Raw genomic sequence first — 15,343 nt, 5'->3', positions numbered from 1 at the left:
AACATTAATATAGTATTGTTTTTTGTTTTAATTATAATATAATATTATAATATTATATAAAATAATTTAAAATATTAAAAAACACTTCCATATAATTTAAAAATAATTTTAATGTATATAATAATAATTATATTGATATAAATTTAACATAATTATATTAAATTATTAACATAAATAAATAATAATTATGTTAATTTTTATAAATTATTATATGTAATTAAAGATTAATTATATACCCTGTATGTTTGTATATTATATATAATCCTTAAAAACGTTAAATCTTAAAAATAAATAAATATAATTAATCTTAAAAAAAATTATAAACCATTTCATTTGATAGATATCCTTTTATAAGAGAGAGACAGGTGTGCATTGAGTATTCCACATTGAAACTTTAAAAACGAATTCACTACTATAAAAAAATGTGGCACGTACACTTTAATACAATTGCATGACTGGTACGTGTTCAATGGGAGCTGACAAATGGCAAAAAACGTGGCATCATAAGCCCTCAATTTTGAAAAACTTTCGAGAGCTACCCTTATACATAATTGAAGATTTTTCGAAAACTTCCCTTGTAAATAATTAATTTATATACCATTTATTTTATATAAATTTCAAAATGATCCATGTGAATTTTGAACAAATTCAAGAGCTACCTTTGTAACTAAATAATTAATTTGTATACCATTTACTTTATATAAATTTCAAAATAATCCATCCGAATTTTAAACAAATTTTGAGAGCTACCCTTGTAAATAATTAATTCGTATACCGTTTATTTTATATAAATTCCAAAATGATCCATACAAAACGATTTATGACATCATCAAATCTGACTTATGATTTTTTCTAAATAAACCGGTTTTGATCCCATTTTTTTACCAGATCCAGAATGAGCTGAACAATACTCGATCCGGATCACCCGATTTTTAAAATACTGATTCTAGCTAAAGGTAATCTTCACCAATCATTGTAAGTGATTACATCTGTCTTATAATTGTGCGTTTTATGTGCTTCTTTGTTTTGCAATGAAATTCGTAGTTAACATTAACAGAACAAGAGAGACGTTAACCTTCAAAATGTGATACTATCAAAGACTGAAAAATGGAGAGAGAGAGAGAGAGGAGATACTATCAAATTGAGACTGACAAAATGGAGAGAGAGATGTTAACCTCGAAAAAGAGAAAGGCCAAATTGAGACTGACGAATGGAGAGAGACTGAGAAATGAACAAGATTTGTGTAACATCTACTTTGTATTTACAAGAGGAAGAGAGAGAGAGAGAGAGCCTATACCTTTCACAAACAACTCAGTATCATCCCCCAACCGATTCACAATAACCATCTCTTCCTTGATTCCCCGTGGTCCTTGCCACGCCTTCAACCAACATCAGCCCTGTGACCCGCCACCACACCCATTAACGCACCTACCTACTCTCTCTCCCCTTGCAGCCCTCCTTCCCCCTTTCCCTCTCTTTGCCAATCTTCTTCACCAACTGCCATATGCCTTTGTCTTCAGTGTTCATGACCACCATTGACAGATATATGTTTTCTGGAGTGTTTGTGCCTCTTGTGGTCACTATAGCCTTCCTCTAGAGGGGACCTTCGATTGCTATGAGAAGGGCCTTCATTTCCATCAGAATCTCCATCTTGTCCACAATCCCATGAACTTCTAGCATGCTTGGTGTGGGCCCTGAAAGACACAAGTTATCAGTGATTAACAAATCGCCTGTCCTACTCAGGACTCCCAATCGAATCGAGAGCCCGGTAATTCTAGGCTGAAAAACGCCAGAATTGCCAAGCCTCTCAGTTTTTTGAAGGAAAATTTTTATTTCTTTTTAGTACCCATCTGACGTAGGCGAGTAGGGCTGGGGCGGGGGAGATCATCAGATGCCCAACTTAAACCACTGAATATTCATGTATAAACAATGCATGCATCAATAATACAAAAGATGAAAGTCTATTACAGTCCCCAAGACTATAGAAGATTGACTATGGTTGTATGATGATAGAGAGAGTGCGATCCACGGACACATGACACAACTTCAGAGGTGGTTCCGAATCTAGTAATCACAGCCTCTAATTAATGGACTCGAATGAGGGTAGAATCTGCTCCCCATGATATAATGATAACTAGTGCTTAAAAAATAGAAATGGGGTGTTACCTTGGGCACTCACTGATCTAAGTCAGCTCACCAAATCCAGGTGAGTCGGCCTACATGGTGATTTAAAAAATAAATTAAAATAAATAACAAAAAAAGAGAATTTAACATCACAAATTTGAGGATCGTCCCGAGTCCCTGATGGTTCCCATTATAGTTATCACAGCCTCTAACTAATGGACTCGAATATGGACTTCAATGTGCTCCCCATGATATAATGATACCGAGTGCTTAAAAAAAGGAATGGGTTGTTGTTGTCATGGGCACGCGCCAATCTAAGTCAGCTCTCACCAAATCCAAGCGAGTCGGCCTACATGGTGATTACCCCAAAAAAAACAACAAAAAAAGAGAAATAGCCGTCAAGAATTCAGGAACCATCCTGAGTCCCTGATGGTTCCCATCCTAGTTATCACAGCCTCTGACTAATGGACTCAATCGAGGACTACAATCTGCTCCCCAAGAATAATGATAACTGGTGCTTAGAAAACAGAAATGGGGTGTTGTCTTGGGCACTCGCCAATGAGTCAGCTCACCAAATCCAGGAGAGTCAGCCTACATGGTGATTAAAAAAAAAAAGAGAAATGGCCGTCAAGAATTCGGGAATCATCCCGAGGCCCTAATGGTTCTCATTCTAGTTATCACAGCCTCTGACCAATGGACTCGAATGAGGACTACAAACAGCTCCCCACGATATAACGATAACTAGTGCTTAAAAAACAGCAATAAGGAATAACCGTCAGGAAATTGGGAATCATCCCAAGTCCTTAAAGTGAATAGAGGGTTCATCATGCTCTATACAAACCCGAAAGATTCCCTGGTTAAAACCATCTGGAACTGTGGACGTCTGGCTGCAAGACGACCCAGGAGATTCCTAGCCGGCTCCTCAAATTTTCATGCAACGACGATAATAACGATAATGATAAAAACCAACAAAAACAGATAAGATTCCCTATATCACCAGTAAGATGTCCTAGCTCGGTCTATTAGGAGGGTGGGTATTTTAGCACAATATATAAGACGAATGTATCAAAAGTTTTGGAAAACTGACCAGAGATTTAACCCCAAAAAAAATACATGGGAAATGAGAGAGAGAGAGAGAGAGAGAGAGAGAGAGAGAGAGAGAGAGAGAGAGAGAGATGCATCATACCTGCCATGTCTAGATGACTTTCTCTTGCTAGAGTATTTTCGCAGCTCTCTGTTCTTCTGATACCCCACTTCTTCGCTCAATGACGATGGACTCCTCTCATTGTCTTCACTCGAATCACCTTCCCTTGCTTTAGCTTCACTAGATAAAGACCTTCTAGAGTGGTGGCTGCAACAACAACTTCTCTTTAAAGTCATTGTCACATTATCAAGAGAGAGATCTTTGCTGCAGTCCGGTGCAGTTTTGGTGTATATTTTCTTAAGATGGAATGAAAATATGGAATATACAAATCACTTGGAGAGATTGAGAGAGCCGACCCCAAATAATTGGGATAAGGCTTGGTTGATGATGATGACTTGGGGGAGAGAGAGAGAGAGAGAGAGAGCTCTTTGTTTGTTGCACATACTGCCGTTTGTAGAATCTAGATATTGAATGCAAACCCCAATCCATGCCCCAAAGCTTTTGAGAAAATGAAAAAATGGAATACATATTACCCCCTGCTAGGGTGGGAGCGGAGAAAGAGAGATCCTTGTTTGTATACTTACAAAGGAAAGGAAACATGCAATTTAAATAATTTCTAGGGAGAGAGGGGGAGAGAGAGAGAGATACCTAGTGCTGCGGGAGGTTTTCCTCCGAGAGTGCTTTTGCAACTCTCTATGTTTACGGTGCCTCTCCTCTTCTTGGTTCACCGCACTCTTATCAGAGTGTTCACCAGAACCATCACTGCATTGATCACTCTCATGTGACTCAGACCTGCAAGAATGGTGCCTGCAATCCATATTGTACTCCTTTTCATTACTTCCTATAACCGATGCCCATAGAAAGAGAAAAATATGGGTAAAAATTAAAGATAATGAGATCTTGAACGGCAATTTGGTACATGGAAAAATAAAAGGCATAAAAAATATAAGGAAAAGGAGGAAATTAATCATATAAGGTTACTTCTCATGATCGACAGAAAGAAAATTATGAGAAGGAAGAGGATATCTTGGTCATTTTATAAAGGGTGTGGTTTTTATAAGGTTGCAACCTTAAACGATCCAATTAAGGCACACCTCCAAATTTCATCATAATGTGTAATTTTGGTGTAAAAAATACTTACGATTATCTAAAAATCTATTTTTATATCTAATTACAACATTTTAAACTCCAAAAATGGTTAAAATCAAGTAGATCTATAAACATATGAAAATCTTGAAAATGGACAGTTTAGATAATATGTTGTGAGATGCACTATTTCTGGGACTCAAAATCTTTTTTTTTTTTTTTCATATTTATACATCTCGATGTCGAGATGATCAAGTAGAGGGTTTTTCAACATTAAAACAACCTTTTTCGATGGATTTTTGAGGTGGATCTTTCATTCTACATTTTAAGGTTGCAACCTTATATAAACTTTTTTCTCTTATAAATAGTGCAAAGTCGATTAGTATTAGTGGGGCTTCCCTTTACGTACCTGGTCCATATGACTCATGTGTAGGTGAATGTTTGTTAGCATGAATAGGCATGTGTGTGTGTGTGTGTGTGTGAGAGAGAGAGAGAGAGAGTAGGCTGTCAGCTGATTAGAATTCAAAATTTATTTATTTATTTATTTTTATCTTTTTTTTGTGTGTGTGTGTGGATAAAAGCACGTATCTGTAGTAGAGATGAATTAATACCCCATGGCACTGGACACTCTCCTACTGCTGTTTCGTCACTCTCAAGAGAGAGAGATGAATTAATTCCTATTGGTATTAGACATTGAGAGAGATGAATCAATACCTAATGTTACTAGACTTCTACTGCCGAAGTATTTAGAGAGAGAGAGAGATGAATAAATACCCTTTGGCCCAAGATATTCTCTTACTACTGGAGTGTTTTTGTCCCTCTCTTCTTTTATCATATCCTGCTACATCTCGGCTTGGTGTTGGCCCCATTTTTTCTTCATAATCTCCATCTGACTCATTGCTCCATTGATCGCTCCATCGATCAGTTTCATGCGATTTAGACCTTGAAGTGTGACACCAGCAAAGTTAAACTTTTTATTTTTATTTGTTTCTTTGTGGGGAGGAGAGAGAGAGAGAGAGAGAGAGAGAGAGAGAGAGAAAAAGAGAGAGAGATTTATACTCCTTGACACTAGACATTCTCCTAGTGCTAGAGTGTCTGCGCCGCTCTCTTGTATCATATTCTGTTTCATCTCGGCTTGGTGTAGACCCCTGTTTTATTTCATAACCTTCATCTGAGTCATCGCTCCATTGAGCAGCCTCATGTGATTTAAACCTTGAAGTGCGACTCCTGCAAGTCACACGTTATCATTCTATTCATTTCTTTGTTGGGGGAGAGAGAGCGAGAGAGAGAGAGAATAATTTATACCCATTGACAGTAGACATTATCCTACTCCTAGAGTGATTTAGCCTTTCTCTTCTTTTATCATATCCTGCTCCATCTCGGCTTGGTGTGGACCCCCTTTTTCTTTCAAAATCTGCATCTGACTCATTGCTCCATCGAGCAGCGTCACGCGATTTAGACCTTGAACTGTGATACCTGCAAGTCACACTTTTCCATTCTATTCATGTGTTGGTTTCTGCGTGGAGGGGGGGGAGGGGAGGCGAGAGAGAGAGAGAGAGCAAATACCTTGTTTCATTTGATGTTTTCCTAGAGCTAGAGCGCTGAAGCTCTGAATGCTTATCATATTGCAATTCTTCCCAGTAAAGTGAAGGACCAAATAAGGCCTCCATTTTCTTAATCCAGTATCTTGGAGGCTGGCTATCCCAGTCTGCCCATTCGTAATCTCCACCAGGGTTGCAAAAACAATGAATAAAATTGCAAGCACTTCCACGAGAGCAAGTCTGATACAATAAAGCCAAGATCAGTTTCTCTTACAGAGCAACTATGAAAGTTGAAACAAAAAATCAGGTGATATCCAAAATCTAATATATAAAGCATTTACTTTTCAGTCTGAGCAATCTAATATCACAATCAAAATCATCCACAAAGATATGCCAGGTTTCTATTGAAAATTCACGAGATTTCAACTATTTGACCATAAAGTAGAAGAAAGAGCATAAGCTGATGTAATATTACCTTGTGCCTTGATTTCATGTATTCTCCACATATTGCAACCTTCCATCGGGTCACTCCAACAAACTCACATGTTATCTGCAGAAAAATACAAACATTTATTTTTCTATTGGTAACAAAATTAACCAATTCGTGTGTGTGCATGTGAACGTGTGTGAGATAGACCCATTCCTACAGGGGGGACTTGCGTCATTTGGAAGTTCTGCCAGTTAGAGATCTGCAGGGGACACCACACACATGGAGTAGCATTTTGGAGCTATGAATCCAAGGAGAGAAGTGGTGAAATTACTAAGGTCAGCTTAATATCCTTGGATACAGCATGAAAGAAATTGGAATTCTCATGGGGATTTATTCATCAGAAATGTAAGACAGCAGTCCAGTTTTGGTGGCCCACCAATCATGACTAAATGTATTTTTTCTTACGTACGAGTCATCGAACACTTTAATGAAACATTCGATCCACTCCATTTCTTAATGGCATAATATGAAAAAAAAACCAACAATCTGCTACTAAAAACACTAAGAGGAAAAACTATTTCAAAAGCAATCAAGAAGCACTACAAGGCCTACAACTGTAATCCATCTTGATCCCTACAACTTGGAAGGTAATCCAACAGAGATAGACCTAATCTTATCTAATATCTTCTTGACTAAAAGTCTTATAAATGTCTCCCTACCCAGAAAGCCATAAATGAGGAAGCAACAGAACTACTAAACCATAACAACCCCCATGAATTCGCTGTACAAGGTACATTTACAAAACTACCCCACCAAACCTAGCATAATCAATCTATCCTAGATATTGCGACATTGAGGTTACTCCACATTGCCCTGCCAGATACTGAGCAATTAAGTGTAGCTCCACATTACCCTGCCGCGATCCATCTCTCTCTCAGTAGTGTGACATTAAAGGTAGCAACACATCCCCCTGCTACACCCCGTCTCTCTCTCTCTCTCTACAACTGAAAGCCTAGCAGTGCCATAGAAGCGGGGAGGAAGATTACCTGTTTTCCACCAAAGTACCGGCCATTGATTGAATTATATGCAAGAATTGCAGAATCCAGGGACCTATAATGCACATAAACATTGCCACGGAGATGGGAAGATCCATTTCTACAAACCTGGACAGATAAATTGAAACAAAGAAAATCAAGCGGTCAGCTACCTTGAAATTGTTATTCCATCTACTATGACTAATCGTCAGCAGAGATCAGCTACCTTGAAATTCACAATTTCCCCAAATTTCAAGAACTCCGTATGCACATCTTCATAGAACTCTTCATAGCTTCGTTCCATCTCTTCATCAGTGTACTGTATAACAGAAGCAAGATTAAATCAACAGAAAAATATAAAAAGGAATTCTTTTGTCAGAAATTGCCCACATCCTCAAGTTATACTTATATAACGCATATGTCTCACCACTAGCTGTGGAGTCTAGCTTACACTTCCCCACCCTCCTCTCTTCCGCCTTCCCCCCCCCCCCCCCCCCCCCCCTCCCTCTTCCTACTTCCTAATACCTTACGTAGTGCTTTAACAGCCACAAAGAAATGGGAAGTCCACCATAGTTCTCGAAGTATGAAAAATTTTACTCTATACTACATCCATAACCTCCTCCCTCAGTGTTCCCTCTTCATCCATTACAAATTGCTGGACTTCCTTTTAAGGCTAGTGTATTAAGCCCGGCTTAATGAAAAGCAATAGCATTCTACCATAACACGTGTACTTATTTCAGACCTGTACAAGTGCATAAGCATGACAGCAAAGACCATATGACCAACAGGGTTAGAAGTTTGTAGGACAGTGTCTAATTAGTGCCTTTACTATCAACTACAGCAATTCACCGATTCGCCTTTTTGTGGCAGACAGTCGTTCCTTTCTACCAAACACAAGCATGTCTGGATCAGCTTGCAATACACACCATCAGTGACTCTCAATGAGGCAATCAAATTATGAAAATCCATTAGTAAGTAAATATTAAAATATGGTGAGCCCTCTCGTCATATCTGAAGATTAATGATCAGTAAAGGAGTCATTGTTAACGAACCATACAGCCCAGTGTTTGCAAAGCTGGCCAGGTCGACACGGACCTGGCGGGTTACCTGGAACTGGCCACTGGCTGTGGCTGGTTTTGGCTGGTTATGGTGGTCAAGCAAGGAACTTCAAACAAAGTAAAAAATCCAAAAAAATAAGAAATTTGTTTGTAATAGGTTTTTTAATGTTTTCTATTGTTTTGGAAAAGACTGGCAAGTATTTTGGCCACAAATACTTATTTTTACATTTTCCCTTCTTTTTGGATTATTTCTGAAATACTCCTAGGCACAAATTGATTTTTCAAATCCATTTTTCACTACTTTTTTAATCTCATTTGGATGTATTTTGTTTATTTATACCTGAAACATACTTTTCATATTTTTTGGGACTTTTTTTAGTCTTTTTTTTTAACTTTTTAACCCTTTTTAGCCTGGCCAGGACTTGTGCCCAGTTAGGGCTGGATACCCGGTCCAGTTCTGGGTTACCCAGACCAGGCCCATGGCCGGATTCTGTTCCCAGGTCGGGTTTTCTAACACTCATACAGGCTTTCTACAGTTCTTTACCACTTTGTGGCATCACATACAATCTAAAGAATATGAAGAGAAGCCCCAAGCGTGTCTAGAAACCTCATCTTCCAATATTGGTAAGTTTGGTTGGAATGCAGGAGCACATTTCACATATCTGGTTGTAACAATCATCAAAGTCTCACTAAAAGATTATTAATATTAAACCTAGGGCTAAGGCTAGGATCTGTGGCTTCAGCCCAACACAGTGAATGATCGCTCACCAACAGAAGGGGATTTCTTTGATAATCGCCAGAAGCTATGTAAAAGACGAGACTGTAAGCCTCAATAATCCTTAAACCTTTCTCATTTGGTAGTGCATAAAACGTGAACCAGCACCTGTGATCTTGCTAAAAGTGGAAGTTCCACGTACGTGAACATTCGCATTAAAAACAAAGGCAGCTGCTTGCTAAGCTGGTATACCTAAGAGCCGCAAAGAGAAGCAGAAACCGTATGATTTGTGAGGAGGGTTGAATATTGAATTTTTTTTGACAGGGTTGAATAACAAAAAAAAATTGACATGTTTAGGTCTTTTCTATGGATAAGAAACTCTGATAAGCAATTGTTGCAAAAATTCTTCCCAAAATTTTCCCACCAGGAAGTTTTGCAGTACAGAGGGCTACATTTCTGCCTAATAAACTCAGCTCACAAGTGATATTGCCAAAAGTGTGATATCAAATATGAACTGTATCTAGAAGGCACCCCAAGACACAATGATTACTATAAATAATGTAGACTATTGATGTCACTTATCAAAATAAATGTATACTACTGATGTCAAAATTTGCTTTTGCATGCATTAAGACATATATTTGTTTGATCTTCTTGAGCTGAGCTCTAACCACTGTGGTGTTTAAAACGTATATTGTTTTTAAGTAAATAGTTTCATGGTTGCAACTGGGAAGTCTGAGATCCCATTGTCATCATGTTCAAGCTTGGAAGCCTTAGGTTTCATTGACTCATTATCAACAAGACTCCTGTGCACAAACAACTAGAACCAGGAGAAGCAGAAAGCCCTAAAATGGTCATGAAATAATAAATCTGACTTTTGTTAAATCGTCAAAAAATCATAAAACAAGTCAAAGTATTCGTGAACCATCAAAAAGAAGAAGGAATTACTGAAACACAAAAAAGAAACCAGTTATTAAGATGTCACTGTTGCAATTCTACATTCCTTCTCTACAAACCTAGTGAATAAGTTTGTTCTATATATTGATGAGAAAAGTTGTACTATATATCCAAGGATACGAATTATGTCTTCCATTGTGCATAACCCTATGTTATCAAGGATACGGATTATGTCTTCCATTGTGCATAACCCTATGTTGTAACCTAATCATGCCAACCCAACATCACTGTATTTCTCAATATTTTCTTTATAATTGCAGTATTTTCAGCATTTAACATCCATCATCCACACACATTGACAAGAGTTCTTAAAACCCTCGTTTTAGCTGGTCAATTAGGAAAAAGTAGCACATACAAAGTTTAAAGACATATACCAGGTAGTCTAGCAAATAGATGTTATCTATGATGAGTAAATTACATTGTAATACTGTTGTTTAATGCATACCATATAAGCTTGCCTCGCGAAAACCAGATTGGTACTTTGCAGTACTTTGTATAAATTCAGACCATATGAAAGAGTGGGAGGCATCTGGAAGAATTACTTCAACCTTAACTTACAGAAAGGGCAGACCTACTAAAAAGTCAAGGATTTAACTCTCTCATCAACTCAAGCACATATGCTTATAATCCCCCACAACAGTGAAAATACCCATCCGGCAAGAGGGTAAGCAGCAATGTGCCAAAATCAGATGATTAAATAAACACTATGGTACTTAGGAACTCAAAGACCTGAAAGTTAAATTAAGAAAACCACAACAAAAAGATTCAATTATCCCATTAATCCACGAAAAGCATTCCAGTTCAGGATACAGCATGGCTTAACCTGTCAGTCTCCATCCTCAGCCATGGTCCAAACATCGGATCTCCATTGAGGTGATCATTGTATATTTTCTGAAGTAAATTCAGTCAAAGCAGAAACAATATTCCATAAAAGAGAGGACCTTACTTTATGTTGAGTCTACAACAAGAAGTTAGAACTTCAATCTAGGTGTCATTTGACAGGAAAAGAAAATGAAAAATAATTTCAAAATTAAGAACATAGAGTTGAAATAAAGACACATTCTGATGGTCAACAAGGCAACTAATGTAGGCCAGTCATGGAGGCAAAAAACACTCAAAATGCATAAAGGACAGACATCCATGAACCAAGAAATTCAATTCGTACACGCTAACACAAGTACTTTGCAAGGCTCAGTAAGTTAAATGTGAACAAAAAGAGCTATGGCCAAAAGAAAGAGGAACATACATCTTCCAAAAGCATGACTCAAACTTCTAAAGTTTAAAAAAAAGATGGATGGAAGTCCTCGATGAAACATAACTTGTTTCATTAATACAAAGCACTCATGTAGAAAATCCAGGCAGATAACTAAGCCAAGAGGCAGTCCAGGTTGAATAGGGTTGATGAATGGGACTTACGATCCCACCGTGATAAATCTAGGTTGCTGAGGTGCTCTTCCCAAGTTATATGCTTCTTCAACTCCCATTAATAGTCCTTAAAATAGCATTACTTGTTAAAAAAGAAAAGGCAAGAAGAAGATAGCTATGCCATGAGTAGGATACAATATCAGGCACATGAAAGCAACATTTTACAGACCTCGAGCCCTTCATCCTGTTCCCAGGCCAGCCCAGGTCCATTGTACATATTCTTTATGAGCAATGTGCAAGATTTATCTGGGTAAAAATGCACCCTACTACACCGGGTCCCAAAACGGCAAGTCCCAGTTTTGAGGTGAAATGGACAGTGAGCTTTATCCTGCCAGTAGAAGAATTAACAAGAATGCATGTGAGTGGCCTCAAAACAGAGAGGAGGGGAAGGATGGAAGCAGAGAGAGAGAGAGAGAATCAAAACTAAGAATTGCCCCAAAAAAAAAAAAAACAAAGTAACCCTAGGATCATAAATGTTGCACAAGAGAGTATAAAACATGGATATTGTTCGTTAAAACTATGATGAACTACAGAAAAAGAATAACGAAATAGACAGGCACTAGGAGGCATCTGAAGAAAAAAAACAGAAGAGAAACATTAAAAAGACAATACAAACCCAAAACATAGAATGTAAGGAAGGAGAAGTTCAGTAATGCATACTTGCTCAGTTCCAAAGTTTGGAATTTGTTGGGCAACACTTTCAATCGTCTGGAGTGGGAGGGACTCCATCTTCTTGTGGTCAGCAAAAGCCGCAGACTGTGGAGGAAGAGGATTAAACTTAGGCTTGTCGACATCCTGTGAACATCGAAAACATTCAATATAAAGTAATAACAACAACAGCAACATTAATATTAATAAACGAAACCAAATGCACACGTACACATGTACATGCATTTACACAAAGGAGTATAATTTATGATAAATTACAATGGCAAAACATTTTCTAGTGCAGTAGACCATGGAAACCCATAGTTCATTGGGCTCAACACCAGCCACTGGAAGACACTAAAGGTGGACTCAGTTATCTCTTCATCAACACCCATCCTTTCGTTGGACAGCGATAACCCCAAGTTGGACTACACCTTTTCAGAGTTCAGTGAATTATAATATACCTCCCCACATAGACAAACATGCTAGTCACTGAACCTAAGTATGCATTCTCAAGTCCAGAAATTAGGAATAAGTGGATTTATTTCAACATTACAGTAATATTACCTCTTGGATTTTTCCCTGGCTGCTATTTCTCTTAGGCACCTTGATCCTTTTCTTTCTCACAATAATCTCATTCCCTTTCCAGATAATTTCAGCTGGACCATCTTCAACATACTCCCAACTATCATTTTCCTCTGCCCCATTATTATCCTGATCTATCTGCCAAGAGATTCAATAAACAGTTGACACACTCTTGCAAAATACAAAAAGGAAAAAGGAAAAAAAAATGTACATATATCTTCTCAAAGTTGAGCTTGGAAATTAGAAGTTTCTTGAGTTTATATTAAAAAAACTAATGCAAATACCAAATAGCGCCCAGTCATGCAATGTACTGAATAAAAAGTGAGATTCAATTTACTAGAAGTTATTGAAGCTGTGACCGAATATGTTCTCAGGTTCTAATGAAACATGATTTGAGAAATTTACTAGCTTAGGAAAACTAGGTATCAAAAGCGAAACTAGAAATTTTATGTTTAAATGAAATATAAATACAGATCAAAAGGTGAACATTTTAAATTATCATCTTTTTTATCATCAACATTTCACTGATCAAACAACAAGTATACATGAAGTCAGACTTACTTCAGGTAAACACAGTGTACATGAAGTTCTGCTGAGAGAAGTGACATCTTCGAATTTATTTATATAGACAGGAGAAATAACATGCTTATTGTATATTTATAACAGACTCAATGATAAGTGTCAGTTTCAGACATCAGCGTCCTGACACAGCAAGGGTCTGAGTCCAATTCCGGGACTCGGCAAATTCTCGAGTCAGATCAGGCTATGTTTAATAGAAAAGGAAAACATTAAATTAAAAATAATAATAAAACTGGAATACCAAGACTCGAGTGATTCTGGATTTTCGGCCCCAGAATCACCAGCCCTCTCAATTTGGTGTCCTCAGTCGAATCCCGAGTTGGTAAGGCGATTCTTGAATCGCTTATAAGTATACATGACTTGTGGCATGCACCAAAAGTAATATAAATGACACCAATAAGTTACTGAGGTATCCCTAAGACAACAAGCATGAATTTTTCTAACTCCACAAGTTGGAGAGAACATGTATGTAGACCCAAATTGATATGCATGCTATTGTAGTTTTTAGTTAAAACGACCTCAGTTGAAATACATTTTCGCTTAAATCAAACAACGCAAAAAAAAATCATAATTCAAGAGGTGCTGTACTCTTTCTAATGTGATAGCATTCCATCTCTGTGTGCTTCTGGCTTCTCATAAACTTCATAAGTTGGTGTGAAACTCTATCTCTCTCATATATATATATAACAACAACTTAATAAATCTATAACATACAAAACTCAGAAATAATTGAAATTCTCTTTCTCCAAACACTAACAGAGACAGCTATCAAAAAATAAATCAGAAGGAAGGACAATAACATTAAAATTAAATAATTCTAAGCCAGAAAAAAACCAGAACCAAAATCTGCATCAGCAGTAAACCAAACCTGCTTCCTCTCTGATTCTTCCAAGGCTTTCCTCGTTTCCTCTTCTTCTGCCCTCTTCTTTGCAGCCTCAATCCAAAGCCTCTCTCTCTCATCAAACTCATTTCTCTCTCTTTCCAACCTTTCCGCCTCTTCCTGCTCCCTAACCCTCATTCGCAGCTGCTCTTCAGGATCATTTGCCCTAGCCTCCTCCTCTTCCCTTTCCTTTAACGCAGTCTCCTTTCTTAGCTGCTTCCTCTTCAACCTTTTTACTGCTTTCCTCTTCTCTTTTCGACACAAACCAGCTAGGGTTTCAGCCGCCGGGATCTCACGCATTTTTGCCAGAACATAACCAGAATCCGAGCTCGTGGCGGGAATCTAAGGCTATTTGGCCAGAATTTGAAATAGCAATGCCAGAAACTGATATTTGAAACGTTTTTGCAGAAAAACGACTGGAATCTCTCTGATCATTGCCGGAGTTTCTAATTTGACCTGATACCTTTGGTATGACTGGAAGCCGAGCGAATAATTAACTGATCGGTATCGTGACCTAATTGTGCCGGAACTTTGCAGGAAATGGCCAGAACTTGTTTTCCGGCCCGCATTTGGAGGGAAACAGAAAGGAGTGAAATAAGGCGTACTTCCAAGTTTTGCCGAAAGAGATACCTCTGGTGTCAGAAATGTTCAATGTAAATTAGAAATCTATGTTCAACTCTAATTATAAAATTTGAAATTTTAAGAATATTATGAATAGAGCACATTATATATATATATATATATATCTAAATTTTAAAAATAGGCAAATCAGATAATTCATAATAAGATATATTATTTTTAAGACTCGAAATTCACTTTTTTTTTTATTTTTTTAGAAAAAATTTATATATAAGGTTAAAACTTAAAACAATCGAATTAAGACGCACTTCAAAAATTCCCTAGAAAAAGTTCTTTTGATGTCAAAAAAAACCGTCAAATTGATCGTGATCTCGAGATGTATTATCTGGGCAGTCAATTTTTAATATTTGTAAGTGTTTATAGATCTACTTGATCTACACTATTTTTTAAGTTTTAACTTTTATAATTAGAGACGAAACTAAATTTTCATGCAATCAAAAATATTTTTTTTTTACGAAAAACTCATCTTTGGATACTATTTAGAGGTACTTTGATTGT

General features: G+C 37.3%; 1 protein-coding gene across 12 annotated transcripts; it reads right to left on the bottom strand.

Annotated features, from left to right (window-relative positions):
* Positions 1–947: 947 nt before the first annotated feature.
* Positions 948–14,861, bottom strand: LOC18427767 (Zinc finger C-x8-C-x5-C-x3-H type family protein). 12 transcript variants are annotated; one of them, XM_088851170.1, is made up of 16 exons: positions 14,195–14,839; positions 12,730–12,885; positions 12,175–12,309; positions 11,650–11,842; positions 10,900–10,980; positions 10,535–10,663; positions 7,586–7,678; positions 7,372–7,488; positions 6,371–6,445; positions 5,921–6,135; positions 5,660–5,842; positions 5,414–5,581; positions 5,129–5,296; positions 3,917–4,075; positions 3,311–3,475; positions 948–1,694 (listed from the first exon to the last, which is right to left on the bottom strand). In XM_088851170.1, the coding sequence occupies exons 6-16, from the start codon at positions 10,616–10,618 to the stop codon at positions 1,517–1,519; spliced, it is 1,605 nt and encodes a 534-aa protein (XP_088707296.1). In that variant the 5' UTR covers positions 10,619–10,663; positions 10,900–10,980; positions 11,650–11,842; positions 12,175–12,309; positions 12,730–12,885; positions 14,195–14,839; the 3' UTR covers positions 948–1,516. The 12 variants fall into 12 exon arrangements, 11 of the variants coding, with proteins under 11 accessions (XP_088707296.1, XP_088707301.1, XP_088707302.1 ...); XM_088851175.1 differs by having other exon boundaries at positions 5,660–5,830; XM_088851176.1 differs by having other exon boundaries at positions 5,660–5,830; positions 10,535–10,660; positions 14,195–14,825.
* Between the last annotated feature and the right edge of the window lie 482 nt (positions 14,862–15,343).

The sequence above is a fragment of the Amborella trichopoda genome, chromosome 11 (assembly GCF_054954075.1).
Source record: "Amborella trichopoda isolate Santa Cruz 75 chromosome 11, AtrichopodaSantaCruz75HAP2 v2.0, whole genome shotgun sequence".
Classification (NCBI taxonomy): Eukaryota; Viridiplantae; Streptophyta; class Magnoliopsida; order Amborellales; family Amborellaceae; genus Amborella; species Amborella trichopoda.
The sequence above is the reverse complement of the archived record's forward strand: the minus strand, read 5'-3'. Positions and strand labels throughout refer to the sequence as shown.